The following is a 17655-nucleotide window of genomic DNA, read 5'->3' on the forward strand; positions in this document are numbered from 1 at the left end:
AATACCAGAGGATGCAGACTTTCAGCTTCTGAAAACATTGCTCCAGCAGGAGAGAAGAGGCAGTGAATAATTCTAAATATGACTAAGGTTACACTGACACTAGAAAACATACGCTCATTTTGTACTTTTTTTGGTTATTGTTGTTTTTAACATATTTGCCTGTCTGCCTATCTTCACCAGTACAGCACATCCTGAAAAAAATAACTTCATGAGCAAAATACAGATTATACTCAGAATTGCCAGCAAATCCCACTCACAGACACAGATTAATTTTTCCAAGGTCCACTCAACGAAAAGATAATAGCTCTATTTCAGCAGCACAGGTAGCTGTGGGTCACATTATCTTTTCTTTTTTCCTTATTTCCTTATTTCTACCCTGTCCAGATGAAGCTCAGTCTCAAATTTCTTTAAGAGATATAAGTTCAGATCAAAATAGAGCAAAACAAAGTTTTTTTAGGGCAGTGGACCCAAGAAGAAAAAAACGGAGGGAGAGAACAGTGCTGGTGGAAGTCCTGTTCCTCAGGAAGGCAGGCAGAGGAGAAGTTTCCAGCACATCTTGTATGGAAGCATGTCTCCTACAGTGAAATTTTCCAGAGACACCCTAGCCTCCCAGCAAAACCCACAGTGGCCAGAAAACCTCCTCATCCTTTCCACAAAGCTTCAACAGTGCTGCAATATCAGGTGGCATTGTGATGCCACACCCAGATTCAAACAGCAAATCTGGTGATGGAGGATTCAGAATTATCATTAAACTCGGTGAACCTGACTTCAAACATCCACCACAGCTTTAGGTAACTCTTCTGAGTTGTTATAGGGACAAAGATTTACTTTGTCAATGTTTGTACCCATCTTTGGCTAAAAGATCCCGTGTTTCATTGCCTGCACTATCAGGAATCAAGTGCTTCCCAAGTATGGTTAGTACATAGCTTCTAGGTTCTTGTGGTCATTCTGGATCGCCCTGAAGTGGCAATTCTGAATATGCTCTTTGGTGCTTAAAGCCTTATTTTTAACATGCAGGAAAGAAATATCCAGAAACATTTTAAAAAGCCCCACAACTTGTGGGAGCTCTACAATGGGAATATATTTATTGATTTTTTCCCAAGTCCTATATAGCCTGTGAGAGAACACTTACAATAAAAATAATATTAAATGTTGGCAAGATATATATTATTGAACTCTTGTGTGTGTGTGTAACATCACTGGTGATTCAATTTGGCCTGAATTAAGGTTAGATATGTCTGGTTTGCAGTGCAGGAGGAACTTGCAATGTGGAAGCAATAGCTGTAGTGTTTGTATGCGCACTCCAAAATGCTGCAGAGCATAAGTTTAATAAAATGAAACAGGCCCAGGGGAAAAGAAGAACTTCAGAAAAAGCAGTGGTATTCAATTAGATCAGCAGTAGTAAAAATGGGAACAGATTGAGAAATATATCTCATATTGCACAAATATATATATATCTAAACATCTTTGGCCTGTGAGTGTGGAGACATCAATCCTCAGCAGTATCATTTCAGCATAAGAAGACAAACATTTCACTCTAAGAAATGATGAAATTTCAGGGAGAAAACCCCCAAATTTTCCACCATATCTTTAAGCCCAATGGTCCAGAAGGCTGTCATTCATACAATGAATGTACAAGCCTAATGGTCATTCATAATGTCAATTAACTTTGCTGAGGCAAAATACAGCTGGCTTTGAGACATGACTATGAGGTGAGAAAAAATTAAGCCTTTTAATGGTTTGGTTTTGGTTTTTTTGGAGGGTGGGACTTTGCTGGCTTTGTTGTTTAGTTTTTTGGTCCCCCCTCCCCAACAATTTTGGAGAACAAAATGACAAACAATTAAGTGTAAAAGAAAACAAAAGCTCTGATTTTCATTATATCCTTAACTTCAAGTTCCTTCTCATGCAGAAGACACTCTAGAAGGAATAACAACTAATCCCTCTATTTCAAGCCACTGATCTACCCCACCTCCCCATGGCTACCAGGAAGCAGCATGTATTCATGGGAACATATTCTTTTGAAACAGAAAGGCTGTTGCCTGCATTCCTTGCAAATTTTTATTAAGTCCATGCTGAGAGAAACAGTTTTAGTGCACTTGCCTGTTGAGATAGACACGTTTTTCTGTTAGCTGACCATTGCCATGGTTGGGATCTTCATAGGGTTCATTCTGCACCACTTCCACACCCTCCCCTCGGTCACTCTGCTCATGGCTGTGCTTGCTGATCATGTACAGCTGTCCAATTCTGTACTGCAAGGCAAAACCAAGAACAAAGTATATTAGTTTTATGTTATACACGTATTCAAAAGCCAGTCTTAGTCAATGATATACTGCTGTGTGTAAATAAAAGGTAGCTGAAGGTGAAAACCAGTATTTTTGGGGTCCTCCCATTATGTTATTAAGTCCATGGCATCATTTGTGGAAAAAATAACAAAACCTGTGTGCATACGAATGTAAAGAATTAGGCCAGTCCTCTATTATTAGACTTTGTATTTGTAAGTATTTCAGTTAAGAATAAGTAAACAATTAATCTAGTGCTTCCACATGCTGAAATGTAAAGGGACTTTAACCATCAGGTGAACTCTAAAGGTTCTGTGGAACACAGGATTCTCCTGCCCTGCCAACACAATGAGGCCCCACAAAAACATTCAGGGTAACTGTTGCTGGTCCACAGAGACAGGAGCTCCAGTTCTTAAGAAAAAAACCACGTAGACTCCAAGTCCTCTGAAAAAAGAAGTTTGAGTGACTTTGCAATATTATTAAAATGCATTTAAGCACTTTAATGATCATTTACTCCCAAGTTACTTAGGAAGCCAAACACTGTGAGGATTGGCCTAACTTTGTTATCACAGAAAAATAAATTGTTGCACTTGATTTTTTTTCTCACTGTGTCTCATATCTACACCAGGGCTTTTGCCTCCAAAGAAATTTAACAAAAAGTACATCCTTGAACTTTCATTGACAAAGATTTTAGAGTAAAATTGTACTTTACCAGTAATTTTCTGGTCTGAAATTTTATTCTCAAGTCCTTTGCACACTCTTGAGCATACTAGGGTTCTTACAACACTCTTTGGACCTATCCAGTTTTCTCAAATGGATCTCTCTCTCCCCCAGAGCAATTTGTTTAGGCATGTACATGCTAATCACTTCAACCACATCAATCCCCCTTCAAATACAAAGAACAACCTGTTAATTTAGAGAATGGCTGAGCTACCACACAAGCTGCCAAGTACTAGCTCAGCATAAGCAAACAAAAGCATCGTGACAGTCTGACCTCAGAAAACTCCATGAGATTCTTGCAGCTATTGCATATTATAAACAGCAATCCTATCACATACTTTAAAAAGCCCAACTCAAAAGAGCAATTAGTTCAGAAAAAAAACCCCAAACCATCACAAACCTTATTAGTAACTGGCAACAAGACAGTCTCACTAAACAAAATGATAAGGAATACTATGATGGAGGGCACCCTATACTAGTTCCTCAATTCTACATAATCCAAATTTATTCCCCTACAGCAACAGGCCACAAGAAGGTAAGAAATTTGGAACTTGCATCTTGAACGCTCATTTAAGAGAGTAAGTCCTAACACTGTTTTACTTGCTAATCCACTTATCTACCTTTGTCTCTACTGAATCCTTTATCTCATCATATTTGAACATTTTGTTCTAATCTCAAAGGCTCTGAAGAGCTGCAAACCTCACACATAGCTTTTAACTAGATCCATGACAAATTGTCTTCTCTTTTTCTCTAAAAAAAATGAATGCATTGGTGCACAGGGAAGGCAAAGTTGGTAGCACATTTGATTTGATCAATTAGTACAGTTTAAAAAAGAGTAACTTTCAGGCACACAAAGCTGTTCTTCAGGTCTGAAATCAAAGCAACACACTTCAAAGCTGAATACAAGTTGAGAAAAAATGCTTTGCCTTTAATTAGATAAGTATCAATTACAGCACCTGGGAGCACAGACTTACTGCCTGTGGAGTGATAAGGATGGCAGAAAAGAGGAAAGGTGATAAGGTCCTTATCTTCTAATGGAAAGGAAGAGGTCAGCAATTTATATCCTGTGAAATATGAAAAGGTCAGATGAGTAGAGAGAGGAATTACATCTTGACATAAAGTCAATATTTCGATCACGATCTCTGTTGGGATTTTTGTTATCCAACAAAGTTATGAATTTTAGTTGCCATGGACACCTCTGGAAAGTGTTTCATAATTGCACATATCAATTTCCTATGTCCATGTAGTCCTTTGCAGTTTTGCTCTCAGTTTTAATGGTCAAACACCTCAGTTTCTGCTGGAAATGCTGGCTCAGAAACATCCAGATGAGTGTACATTCACCCTGACAACCAACTGTGGGGTTGTACTGATGCCTTCATTTGCTCCAGCATCATGAACCAGAGATATCCCTGCAACACCACGCTTTGTTAACAGAGGTTGTTGTTCTTTCCTGGGCCCACCTCACTATAAAATGCTTGCAAGATATCAAATCCCAAAGACTGTAAATTAATCTGAGCAGAAGTTTAAGGGGGCTAAGCCTTGTTGCCCACTGCCCTCCGCAGATGAGGGTCAGTGCTGCCAAACAGCAACTGGTTTCCAGATGCTGCACAATCAGTGCTTAAAGGAAGGTTCTGCTCTGATGAGGCTCAAAATCACACACATTCCAATCAAAGCCATGATCTCACAAAAGGTATCCAAGGCAGCTCAGCATGGTGCCTCCCATTTGGAAGATGTTGAAGGAAACAGAAGGCACCACTGCTGGACAGCTCTCCTGCAGGAATCCTACTGCTCTTCGCCTTCCGCAGGCGATGACTTTCCATAGCTACGGATCGGACACCAGTCGAGTAGAAATATCCACCTCCAAAGCCAGCTTGGATGGGGCCTTGTGCAGCCTGATCCAGTGAGTGACATCCCTGCCCGTGGCACGGGGCTGGAATGAGATGAGCTTTGAGGTTCCTTCCAACCTTGACCATTCTACAACCTTTCATAACTACTGAAGTGGCTGGGCAGTCCTGCTGGAAAGCAGCTGTATTCTGCAAAGGAAACATATTTGTACATGTACTTTAAAGTAGCTAACTTAGCTCTTTTGTGTACTATTCATTTGCTTCTATCTGCTGTACAAAATGTTAAAATCATTCTAGAGCAGGATGGAAAATGTTAACTTCCAAAATAATAGTACTTTACTAAATCAGAGAGTGCACAACTATTATTTCAGATAAAATAGCATTTTTTCAAGTGTATGTTTCTATTTACATGAAAAAAATCCAAGGCAAAGATGTGTCTTTTAGAACTTGTTGGAATTTAAATGCCTGAATAATAAGTCACAGCTTTTTCTTAGTTCCTATGGATATTGTGGAGAAACAGCACTTAAGAATCATTTAACAACAGTAATTGATACACATTATTCCTGCAAGGGTAAACTGATGTGCCATGACTGTTTATGTTGCTCTATCACAATCTGAATTTCTGTGTTCTTAGCTGTAAGATGATTTTCCAAGACCATCTACTGTTTGAAGGAATTCAGTAAAATTTCACACAATGGCACCTGATGTGAATTTGGATCTGGAGCAAAACTCTTTGTAAATGCTTCAGTTTAATAGGTGAAAATTTATTCAATATCAGAGGAAGAACTTCAATAAACAAATGCACAGAATGTGGAATTAGACATTTCTAAGGGTATTGCTGTTTAGCTTTTGTAGTAGCTCTGATGTTTCCCAAGTCCTAAGGAGTGAGACTCTGTCTCGGTGGTGACTCGCCTGCTCCTTCAACAGGCAGATGGTGTTTGCTGTTGGGATTTAGTCATACAAGAAACAAGGTTCATGTTAGCAACAGCATAAGGATGGTCAAGCTGATTTTGTTTAAAATGGTAAGTGAGACCAGAAGCATTTTTATCCCTCAGATAGGAGGGAAAAAATAAATAAAGGAAAAAATTAAAATATTTTAAAAGGGGTCCACCCCACCCATCTTTCTTATGCAGAGCTCCCACCATCTCCAGCAAGAGCTGCACAAGAAATCTTTGTTCAAACGTGTCTGAATTTTTTCCAGCCTGACTGCCTATTGCTCAGGTTTTGATTTAATACAAGTCTTAGAGTACAAACTTTCAAACTTCAGGTGGAATATAAGAAATAAAACTCAATCAAAGGAGAAATTATGCCAAAATGATCTTGTATCTGAAATTTTCATACCACTCCTTGAAGTTCTTATCTGAATGCTCACAGAAAATGTAACAGATTTATCACTGGCTCCGTCTTACACATAATTCTCATATTTAAAAGAATAGTTGAACCCTTTAATCTACTTTTATTTCTCTGTAACTAGACTAAACCATCAGGGATGGTGCTGCCATTTCAATTTGTGCAATTTTTTGTTCTAAATCAGTAGGGAGATCCCTTCCTGCAGAGAGGAGCTGGAGTCCAGAAGACACTGAGTGTCTTTTGTGCCTGCTCAAGGTAATGATTGTTTGGTGAGCTGCATTTCAACAACGGTAAGTATTGCTCACAGAGGTTCATGCTAAAACATGCCAGTGGTGTCTAGTCCTGTTCTCAGAAAACTGCAAAGGTAAAACAGAAAAAAAGAAGAAAACCAGCAACGACTAAACTGAAGCAGATCTGTCCTTATGCACGAAGGCAGCTCTAAAGGGTACAACTCTGCCTCCACTGATGGCAATAGTTGTTTTGTCATTGACCTCAATTTAGTTAAGATTTATTTCTATCAAGAAAATACAATGAATCAGCTTCATCATCAGTTACATCGGTCCAGCTACACTGAATCCAAGGGCATTGATTATGGCAAAAGAGTAGCAATTTTATTAAGGAATTCTGATTTATAGAATGCTGTCTCATCCGCATAAAACAATCTTAAAATTGATTGATACATTTCTGATCTATTTTCAAGTCTTAGTCTTTGCAAGATGCTCTGTGTGTTCCCTTGTGAATGTGTTCCAGGATTTAATTTTATTTTTTTATTAAAAGATTAATAGGAATATTATTCATCACTTGTCTACATTTCGAATTATTTAAAACAATTTCTGATTATTCCTCAAAGGACCACCATGAGACAAACATGGTGATCCCCAACTAAGTTACTTGTCCAAACATGCCCAGCCTGTCACTCCCAGCAATCTCTTCCCAGCAGTTTAACAGAGATATTTGTTGGGCTTTTAGGAGCTCTCCTGGTTTTTCTTCCGTTAAAGGAATTTTTCCCCATACATGTTGCTAGGGGAGCAAACGGCTGGGTATTTAAGAAAAACAAAAGACCTGGCTACAGAGTGGGGCGCATCTGGCTACTCTTTTGTTTTCACCTGAGTGCGTTTGGACAGAGAGGAGTATGCTTTCTTCAGCTGCTTTTCCTTCGGCTGGAGAAGCCCCAGGATCCCAAAGCTGCCTTCCCTGCCCCGCTAGGAGCCGGGCCGTGGCCGCCCTGCCCCGCCGTTGCTTTGAGCTTTCGCTACATTGTAGCCGTGCTCGCCCTGCCTGCCCAGACCTCCGGGGGGTTTCTCTGTTTGGATACACCTCCTCTGCCACCCAGGATTTGTGCTCGTCCCTGCCATTCCAGCCTGCCGTTCCAGCCTGCTGTTCCCGAGGGTCTGGCCGGACACCGGGATCGGCTGCCCAGGGGTTTGTGAAGCCTTTGTCCCATCCCTCCGGGATCCCAGGGCACCGGTGCCGCGTGCTCCCCGAGCTCGCTCCGGAGCGCCCCCTGCAGCCGCGGGGGAACCATCGCACCTGCCCTGCTCACCGGGAGCCGCCAGCGCCCCTGCCGGCTGCGAGCGGAACTGCACCCGAGGGGAAAGGGCCTGACAGCCGAAAGGCTGGGACTGGGTTTGTGATTGTTTGCTGTTACTGCCATAGTTATTGCTGTTTGTTTGACTGGTTATACACATATAGATATATAATAGTAAAGAACTGTTATTCCTATTTCCCACATCTTTGCCTAAAAGCCCCTTGATTTCAAAATTATAATAACTCGGAGGGAAGGGGGTTGCATCTGCCATTCCAAGGGAGGTTTCTGCCTTCCTTAGCAGACACTTGTCTTTCAAACCAAGACAATATTTTACAATATGGAATAAATTGTTTGGAAATGTACTTGCTTGAGTAAATATCTTTGTTTAGGAGGATACACAGAGGTTTCCTATCGTGTTTGTTTTGATGTTGAGAGCATTGTTTTCAGGTCTTGATCAAGACTTAAGCCCTACACTGGTACAGATACGAAAAGCTTACAGTTACACACTGAAGAGAGGCAAAGAAAGTATTAACCTTATTTTATATTTGACTAATTGAAACAGAAATTAATACATCAACTTCAAAAAAGATGTCTGTGGTAGAACAGGGAATTTAGCCTCAGTCTAGCGATTCCAGCTCAGTGCTGTTACCACAAGACACACCTGTAATTTCTTTTTCACTCTAAATGATAATTATTTAAAGAGAAGTGTTTTCTCTTATCTCCCCCACTAACCATAAATCCTTCATGTTAGTATTATTAGACATCATTTCATCTGGAATGGGTGAATCCTGATGCATCCTCACACTTGTGTGGATGTGGGAGCAGAGGCTTCACGTGTGGGCAATTAGAGCCCCGGCTGATGGAGCACCGAGGTTATGCCCTCTGATCCCCAAACCACTGCAGGTGATGATTCATAGCTATTAACAATAATTTAAGGAAATCTTTTCCATGACAGAAGTTCCAGGTTCTGACAAAGTGATTTGTTTTCTTTGTTATTAACATTCCTAGATTGGTTTTAACAAGAATAGAGGAATGTGCAGTGTGCTGGTATTTGATTTTTTGTGTATGGGTGGGTTTGTATTGGCTCCTCCTTGCCTGCTTTTGGAATTAGGAATTTGGTTTGACTTGGTTTCTTTTGGGGCACTACTTTGCAAGCAATGGAAATGGGTATCTCTTGATAACCACCAGCTCAAGGTTTTACTGCAGGACAGTGCTATGGAGGGAGATCAGTCAGACTTGAAACCACTGCAGAGTAAGAAAACTTGCCAATGAAATAATCCTTCTTTTTTCTTAGAAATGCAGGAAAGAAAGCAGGAGGAAAATAAACTCACTGTAAGTTTGAACTTGGAAGTCTCTCTTATGTAGCAGAACTTACCAGTGTGAAAGTAGTGGTTTATATTTCTAAAATAGTGATTTTCCTGGTAAAATAATGACATTGTAGGCTAGAATCCTGTGAAAAGAGGACTGCTGGGTTTGACTGCTTGGGAAATTCTGCAAGGAAAGCATGAATAGTAAACAGAGAAGGCAGAAGGGGGGTGTTGTTCTTCCAGCCCAGAGCAGTGCTATGCAGAGATCCCCAGCCTGCTGACCTGACCCTAAATCTCCTTTAGCCTGGCCAAACAGCAGTGTGGAGTGGGCACTAACATACTGTTTGACTTCTTGTTCCTAAGCTAAGATGCTTAGAGCAAACCAGGCACCTTTGCACTGCATTCTCCTTGTCATGCAGAAACATCCTAAGTGCAAAGAAGTTTTTATGAACTGGTATTTTAAATGGCTGTCCCCGAGGAACAAATATGAGAAAGTAGCTCCAGGAGCAAAGGTAGACTTCTAAATTACTGTCCTCAAAGGGAAATCTGTTTTTATCGATACAAAAGACCAATCAAGGAATAACACCAAACATCTAGGTCCTAAAATCTAAATGTTAGTATGATTCACTGTTGTGATTTGAGGCCCCAGAAAATAATGCAAATTATTTGGTGATATAAATGTTGCTTCCTGCAGTAATATATAAAGAATCCAACCAGTCAGAGTTTAGAGTTGAGCTTGAAATTTTTCTTTCAACTAATTCCTGCATGCATCTGTGAATCAGAAAGCACTACACATCTGCTCACTTGCATCAGCAGTATTCTTTACTGTTGCCCAAATTCATGGGAACATGCTTTTGTAGCCTCACAAACAAACAGTTGCAGTGGGAACAGTTGACTTTTGCATGCTGTGAAGTGCCATTCTTACTGCTTTCATGTTTGCTTTGCCTTTTCAAGGAAGAAATTACATCCTTAAGATATTTTATCTGCCTAAATTCCCGTGAATTTCAGTTCAGCAATGACACACTGGATGTTGAAAGTCAGTATCCTCCTCTGGTATTTCCAGCTAAAGAAACATGGCCTACTCTAAATTTACAATACCCTGACACATAATGGCTTACAACTAAACAAGTGATACTGAAACCAACAGGAGCAGGTCCAGATCTCTGGTTAATAGGTGTACAATGAAAATTAAAATAAATGAAAATTAAGTTGCAAATGTTCTGTTTTCATGCAAATGGTTTGCCAAACATAGCTCATGTCCTGTTCAAATTGTAGTCATTTTATTCTTCTACACCAGCTGTGCTATTGAAAAAAGCCAGCTGTTTATCTGGAGTGTACAAGCTCATACAATTTTTAAGAATCAGTTTTTATTAACAATAATTTACAGTGAGTCAGCTGGTTGCATTTTTCAACCATGTACACTATGTGCTTTGTACATAAATACTGATAATATTCTATTATGTAGATTTATCCATGTATTTCCTGCAAGGAATGCAGATACATTTCCAAAGGCTGTCTCAAAAGTCCTCTGTACACATAAAAAATGGCTAAAAAAACTTACTCTGTCTCTTGAGCAGTCTGTCAGTACTGCACACTGACCACTCTCCACATCTTCTCAGCCCTGTTTCTGAGTACCTGCTCTGATTGTCTGCAAGCATGCCCTGCCTTGATTCCAGCTTCCTGCTTTTCATGCACAGTTCACTCTGCTTTACAGTGTACAATCAGTTTGATAACTGTCCAACATTATTGAAGCTTTTTCTAAGGCAAAAGCATATTTTATTTGTTTGCCACAATTAATTCATGAGATCGTTATTAATTTAAAGACTGAAGCTCAAGGAGCTGTTCAGTAAGTATCTTTAAATTTTAACTTAGAATGCAGTAAAATGAACTAAAACTGCAACATAATATTTGTAGAGGTTCCTAAAGGCTTTTCAGTGACATAAACTCTTTTCCTGACATTCCAAGAAAACACTATTTCCATTTTAGACATTCCAAGAAAAGTCAAAATGGAAAAGTGTGGGCATTCTTCTTGATCCCTGTCACCAATCTCTTTCCAGCAGCAGGCACAAGCCCTGCACATGGGGTGACACAAGACTCTATTTCACTCACAGTGAAATGTAACATTCTCCATGGACCAGTGATGATGAGGGAGAAGCTTGCTCTATTAAACCTGACAGCAAAATCTGTTACCTGTTTTTCCATTAAAACAAACAGGACTGGGGGGAGGGGGGAGGTTGGAAGGGGGGGAGGAAGAGAAGAAACTAACTCATGTGCCACGCATATTAAACACATTTTAGTTGGCCAGAGCTGGGATGTGCTGTGGCCAGCCAGCCACACAATGTGTCAAAGGGCTGGGCTGAAAAGCTGGCTTTGAACAGGAAGGTTGACTTCCGTGAAGTGCAGGATTCAGTTATTTAAAAATTCAAAATTTAAATTTAGTTATTTTAATTCAGTTCAGTTTAAGCTGGGAGTATTCAGAGTTTCATACATCCTTTGACCCTTTCAAAATTCAATGAAGTGCAGAAACAGACTTGAGAGTTAGGTTTATCTTTAACTATAAATGGACCAAACACACGTGCATCTATTCATGCTTTTAGAAATTATTTTCTCTTTTTGCATGGCTAATGGTGTTTGCTTAATGCTTAAGTAGAACTTCTTTCCCCTCAGGCTCCTTTTTCTCTAATTACTCTTCTTCAGTAATTACTCATTTTTATGACTTAGGAAAATCTCTCTCACACCAACACCATCAACTTTCAAGTGCAGAGAATTCAATGCTTTCAGAAAAAAATTTGAGTCAACTTTGAGTTTAGAAGCACCAAAGAGACTACAAAGGATTCCATAAACCTTGTCAGAACCACAGCAGGGAGTAATTCTGCAATTACATTTTTTGGCAAGCAAGTTCCTTACAACGTGTTTTAGGCAATATAATTCTGCTTACGAATATGAAAAAATGAGAACTTTCTTAGTATGCACAATCTACAATGAATAAAACAGCATCAGAATTTAGTACTTAGTAGTAACAAGCTGAACAAGACAAATCCAGTCTGCCTTCTGCAAATTTATTCAGAAGAAAGTGAAATTTTGTTTGCTACTTACAATGAAATAAAAATATATTCACAGTCCAGAATATTTCATTTGATTATCACAAATACTTCATCCGACTTTCTGATCTTCTAAAATAAAACTGACTTCAATTTAATTTTTAAAATGCACTTGTTTTATTCCTGCATCCTGTAGATAAAAATAATGTTATAAAGAATCCCGGGTCTGTAAATAGTGGAGGTCACTCCTGCATCTCTGCATCTAACCCAGGGATCAGGATAATGAAAATATTAAGGTTACCTGAAGTCATTTGATGGAAGGAAGCACGCTAGAGCAATTGCATAAGAAGGAAATGAAGACATACTTTCCTCCCCAGATTTTTGAGATACACTGAAGTCTCAAAACTAGTACTGAAAGAAGATACAGTTTTTCCATTTTAGTTAGAACAAACGTTTGCAATTTAAGTACCTATTCTATACATCTGTGACAAAATCCCCCCATGTTGAAATGAATCACTACCGTAGGAACTTACTACTTTTGTACCTATGCATGAACATTTTTTACATGCACAAATCTGTAATAAATGTTGGGAGCACATTTAGGGGAGAAATCTGTTTGCCTGTTCCTGACTTATGGAAGATCAAAACTGCAGCCAAATAAACTCTCAGGCAGGAAATCTGGGTTTTGCTGCAGAACAAAAAGCAGCTGTGACACCTGGGGGTGCACACGCTGGAGGAGTCAGGGTGCTCATATCTTTCTCTAGAGTTAGAGCACACAACCTTTCATTTCAAACTGCTCCACCTTGAAGGTGCAAGTTCTTTGACGAGGTACAGATGAGCAGAATTGCTGCCTTCCAGCACTACACAGAACAGAAGCTCTTGCGTAAGTATAAGCAAAATTTCCAGGAAGGACCACATTCCTGACTGACTGACAGGCTACAAAGCTTCCAGAGCTGACATTCCTTCAATACCACATGTACACTAAAGGGAGGATGAAGGCAAAGAATTCCTGACCGGGGACTCTATATGCTTAATTCAATTTTATCATGAGCCAGGAATGTGAAGCTATATGGTCTCCAGATATTTTAGAGAGATGGGGTCCCAGTGTTAGGCATTCCACCAGTGCTTGTCTGGTTTTAGTGTTCTGTAAGGGAAGTCTAGAACATTACACAAACACAACCAGCATCTCCTCTGGGACAGAACCTGGAAACAGTGGAGAGGGAGGTGCAGGAAACTACAATCTGCAGATTTTAACCAATGCAGAAGAATTACGTGGGTTCATCATACTTAGGAAGATTAGAGAGGGTGATAATGTTTGGGTGAAATGGGATATAGCTTCTCAAGCTTATACAACAAATACATATCGCTATATTCCACAGAGCTACCTACAGTCTGATTATGCAGGGGCTATAACTCACAGCTGGCAATTTATCAGTGCAGATATCAGCATCTCAGAGAATCCAGTGGCACTAGCGGAGCCTTGACCATGCACCAGGAAACTATAAAACTCTTTTAGGACAGATACCATTGCCTTACCCCTTTGGTTACCAAAACCGGCAGTAATGACTACCAGGAACAGCAGAAAAATTAGCAGCTCCTAGTTCTATGCTGGACTGCGCATCCTTCTGAAGTAGCTTGTATACCACCAGTAACAGATAAATCAATTCCTCAATACATCTAAGTGGGAATAGCTTTCTTGCCACCATGAGAATTTTGTTTCGTGTTGTGGCCTTTTGGAAAACTTTCAAGTACAAAGAAGTTTCCAAAAGGCCACTTCAGCTGGAACAGATCCTGTTAAGTCCAATGGAAAGCCTCTCCTGTTGACTCCGGAGAGCCTTGTACGTAAGTGAACAAACAGCTTTCCTGCACTCCCTACTCCAGTTAACCACTTCCTCATTAGTTAGAGCCAGCTGCGTCACTTGGAACATATCCTTTGGGTATAAGAGTTCATGGTGTACAGTAGCACCAGGGAATAGAGCTGAAAACCGTAACAACAAAATGTATAAATAGATAAGAATTCTGTATAGACAACCTGGTTTTCTTCCTGCAGTCCCTCTGTACAGCACAGTGCTCTGAGACAGTCATGCAAGCACCATGTACGTGCATACTCCAGGCTGGAATTTGCTATCTAAGACACATGTTTGAAATGGAAAACATGTAGCTCAAAGACTTGAAATGCACACGCCCTGTAAAAAGCTGGGTTTGGAAAAAGTCAGAGAATTAATCTAAAGCATTCTGCTGTAGAGCTCAATAATTGACAAAACCCCAAACAAAAACCACACACTCACAAGCTGAACAAAAAACCCCTCCTCACCAGAGTCTAAAAATACAAAGAGATCATCGCTTCCTTTCCTGCTACGGAGGGCCTTCTACTCCCCAAACACTCCTGTCATTGGCTCAGACTCAGAGAGGAAGTGGTTGCTGCAGCAATGGCAACCCAATGAACGCTCTTTATCTCCTATATTTTTGATTTTTTTATAGCAAGCAGAAAGAGCAGACAGCAAGACCACAAACGTGTTGCATGGCAACACAGCTTGACCTTCTTTATTACTTTTCATAAAAGTAAAGAATTCAGACAAACTTAGAGAATTCTTTGACATATGTCATGTGCCTGTAAATCACTCCTTGGGAAACACAAAAAGGTATAATTAAGGAAAAAGATGGAAGAAAATATTAAAACATGAATGAAACTCACTAAAAATGTCCATCCCCAAACAGGTCTCACAGGTTGGTCAGTAATCTAATTTTAGTCTAACATACTTTTAAATGCATGTGGTTCAGTCAAACATATATACCAGTACATATTTGCATTACTTTTAAGTTAAAACATTGCTTTTATAGTGATTTAGATAGTTTCTACTATTTCTACAGGCTTGTGACAGTGAAACATTTTTATGACGAATTTTTTTATTCTAAAAATTTTATGAACTCTCAGCTTTGTTAACCAGATAATGCTATGCTTTAATGGGAATACTCAGGGATTTCTCCAGCTCAAAGGCTGGGCAAATGCCTTTTGAAGAATTTCCGCAGTAACAAATCAAGTGCTCTTGTGGACAGTTTCTCAGATTTGTTTTAAATCTCTCTCCCTTATTTGAAAACTTTTAGGGTGAGAAGGGAGGGAGGGGATGTCACACTACCTGATACATGTTCCCAAAACAGAGAAACCTCTAACATATTTTACGCAGGGCCTGGGAGCTTGACTAGGAAGATTTTATCTGAGTAGTTCAGGGAACAGCTTTAGTGGGAGCTCATGGCAAACTCACATTCATTCACAGAATGAATACATACAAGGAATGTTAATGGTTAATTATCCAACCTGGAAACCTAAATTCTCTATTTCTCTTTTTTCTTTTTGCAGTTGTTTTGCCTTGTGCTCTGTATGGACTGCAGGATTCTCCTGAGAAGCAGATAACCATCTGGGCACTCTGACTTCCTCACTGCCACGGCTGAACTGTCTCCAGCACCTCAGACACACAAATTGAAGCTACACGGTAGAGCAGCAGAGCAGGGGTATTCCTCAGCTGCACCTTCCTTGATCTGCAGCATCTGATACACGTACTTCCCAATCTTGGATTAGCAAAGCCACCACAGACAACCAGCCTAAGCAGTGCTTCTTTAATATTTTCTCCTATGCAGGCTGCAGGCAATTAGTTAAACCAAAATAAATTAATGCATCTAATTCTACTCTTTGATTGAAAGGATGGGAATGAGCAATTTGCTGTCTCAACTGGTCACAACTGTCACTAAGAGGCAGCCACCAGTTTGGCTCTGTGGGAAGCTCACAATGTTACTTCTGTTGAAGCCAAATGGTCATCTTGCTGTGAGCACAAATGCTGACAAGTAGGGCAATACGTGGGAAGAGATCTGGCATTTCCAGGGGGATTCATCCACGCACACAAGGTTGATGTACTGAATATATTCTACTATATACTATATGCTTTATACACTGTATACTCTAGTTGACCATACTAAACCTGTCGTGTGCCTATTCTCTTGTCATGACTCTGAGTTAGCTTCACAGTCACCTGATATAATCTGGATCACCAATAACTCACACCAAATAAACAAATAACACACATAAATGAAGTTATCTTAGAAAAGAAAAAGCACCCCAGGTATACAATAAAAAAGAACAGATAATGCAGTGGTCTTAAAAATAATATTTTATGCCAAAAAGGGAGGGAAATGAAAAAATCAAAAGAAACTTTTTATTCCAACTTGTTTCTTTAAATTCAAATTGCAAAATCAATAATTACTACTGAAAAAAAATTTAAGATGTTTAAAGTGAGGCCTAAACACAGAAGAGAAGTTAATGTTGTAAACAAAGTTCTTTTAGGGCAAGGAAAGATGGAAGGCTGTATTCAGGGCTGCTGGATGACAAGTGTTTTCGCGTCATTTTCCCATGGCACTTAGTGACATTAAAACTACAGAGTCTGGCAAGCATGACTGATTATTTCTTTTCTTTATTTTCTCATTCTTCCAATAATTTCTAACACACAAACACATCATGACCATCAACAGAGAATACAAAAGCTTAGCTCTGACAAACATACAGGCCTCCCAAAAGGGCAAACTGTGCGTTTAATTCAATTGGATTTAGTGACAGGTCAGGGCTCTTCTTTCACAACTCAGAGGATTCCCATTCCCCAGTTCTTCCTGAGTTACAGAGAACAAATAAAAGATTTGCATTCTAGCACCTGAATTACAGCACGTGGAAGAGAGAAAATGAAGTGTGAGTTTCAGCCTTGGGTTCATATGGTATTTCCTGTATTACCTGTCGATGCTGCCTTAATGAAAGTCAGAAATTCCTCATGTAGCATTATGCATCACAGTTCCCCCCAAAGGTAGAAATCTAGCAGATCCAACTCTCATGGCAGTCTTCCACCTTCCTCTATTTATTTTTTTATGGGCAAAATAGCGTAGAGAGAACAAGGACCACTATGCAGCATTATGGATCTGATGGCTCTTGGTGGTCTCCTAACAAAAGTTATTGCTTGAGCAGCACCGAGCACAAGACTGGTACAGAACACACTGACTGCAGGTCACCCTGAAAGTCACTTTGTTTTTGGTGCCTGAACTCACAAACTGGAGACCCAAACTTGCTGTAGCTGCCTTAATTTGGGAAGGCTCTTTTTCTTAAAAAAAGACCTTCCATTTTTCCTCTCAGCCCTGATGTGTGCTACAGAGACACAACATGCCCTTCTACAGCCAGAAGGTTTGAATTTGAGGCTGGCTATTTATATAGTTATTCCAGTCCTCGACTGTGCCACAAAGCCCTGACAGCCCCAACTATTCAACAACTGACTTCCCTGACACAAAGACAGCCAGAATGGCTAAAGGTCATTCATATGAATAAATGCCTATGAACGATCAAGTTTCTCTTTTTTTTTTCTTTTTTTTTTTTTTTTAATCTGTGGACATGAAAGCATAATTCAGTAATTTCATTACAACAGGAAGATCAAATTAGCATTGGTTTTCCACTTACTAATAAAGGCAGTCCTGCAGGGCTGAAATACTAAACTATTCCTTGCCATTCCATTTTCCTTTCCTTTCCTTTCCTTTCCTTTCCTTTCCTTTCCTTTCCTT

General features: G+C 39.8%; 1 protein-coding gene across 4 annotated transcripts in view; it reads right to left on the bottom strand.

Moving 5' to 3' along the window:
• PITPNC1 (phosphatidylinositol transfer protein cytoplasmic 1) overlaps positions 1-17655 on the bottom strand; it is an 80657-nt gene that overhangs the window by 41054 nt on the left and 21948 nt on the right. For all 4 annotated transcript variants that reach the window (XM_042025474.1, XM_042025472.1, XM_042025476.1 and 1 more), the window contains exon 2: positions 2101-2249. In XM_042025474.1, coding sequence (XP_041881408.1) covers positions 2101-2249 — 149 coding nt within the window. The remainder of the gene's footprint in view (positions 1-2100; positions 2250-17655) is intronic.

This window comes from Corvus kubaryi, unplaced genomic scaffold (genome assembly GCF_017639235.1).
Source record: "Corvus kubaryi isolate FWS band 111438036 unplaced genomic scaffold, C.kubaryi_AGA036_p1.0 37272, whole genome shotgun sequence".
Lineage (NCBI taxonomy): Eukaryota > Metazoa > Chordata > Aves > Passeriformes > Corvidae > Corvus > Corvus kubaryi.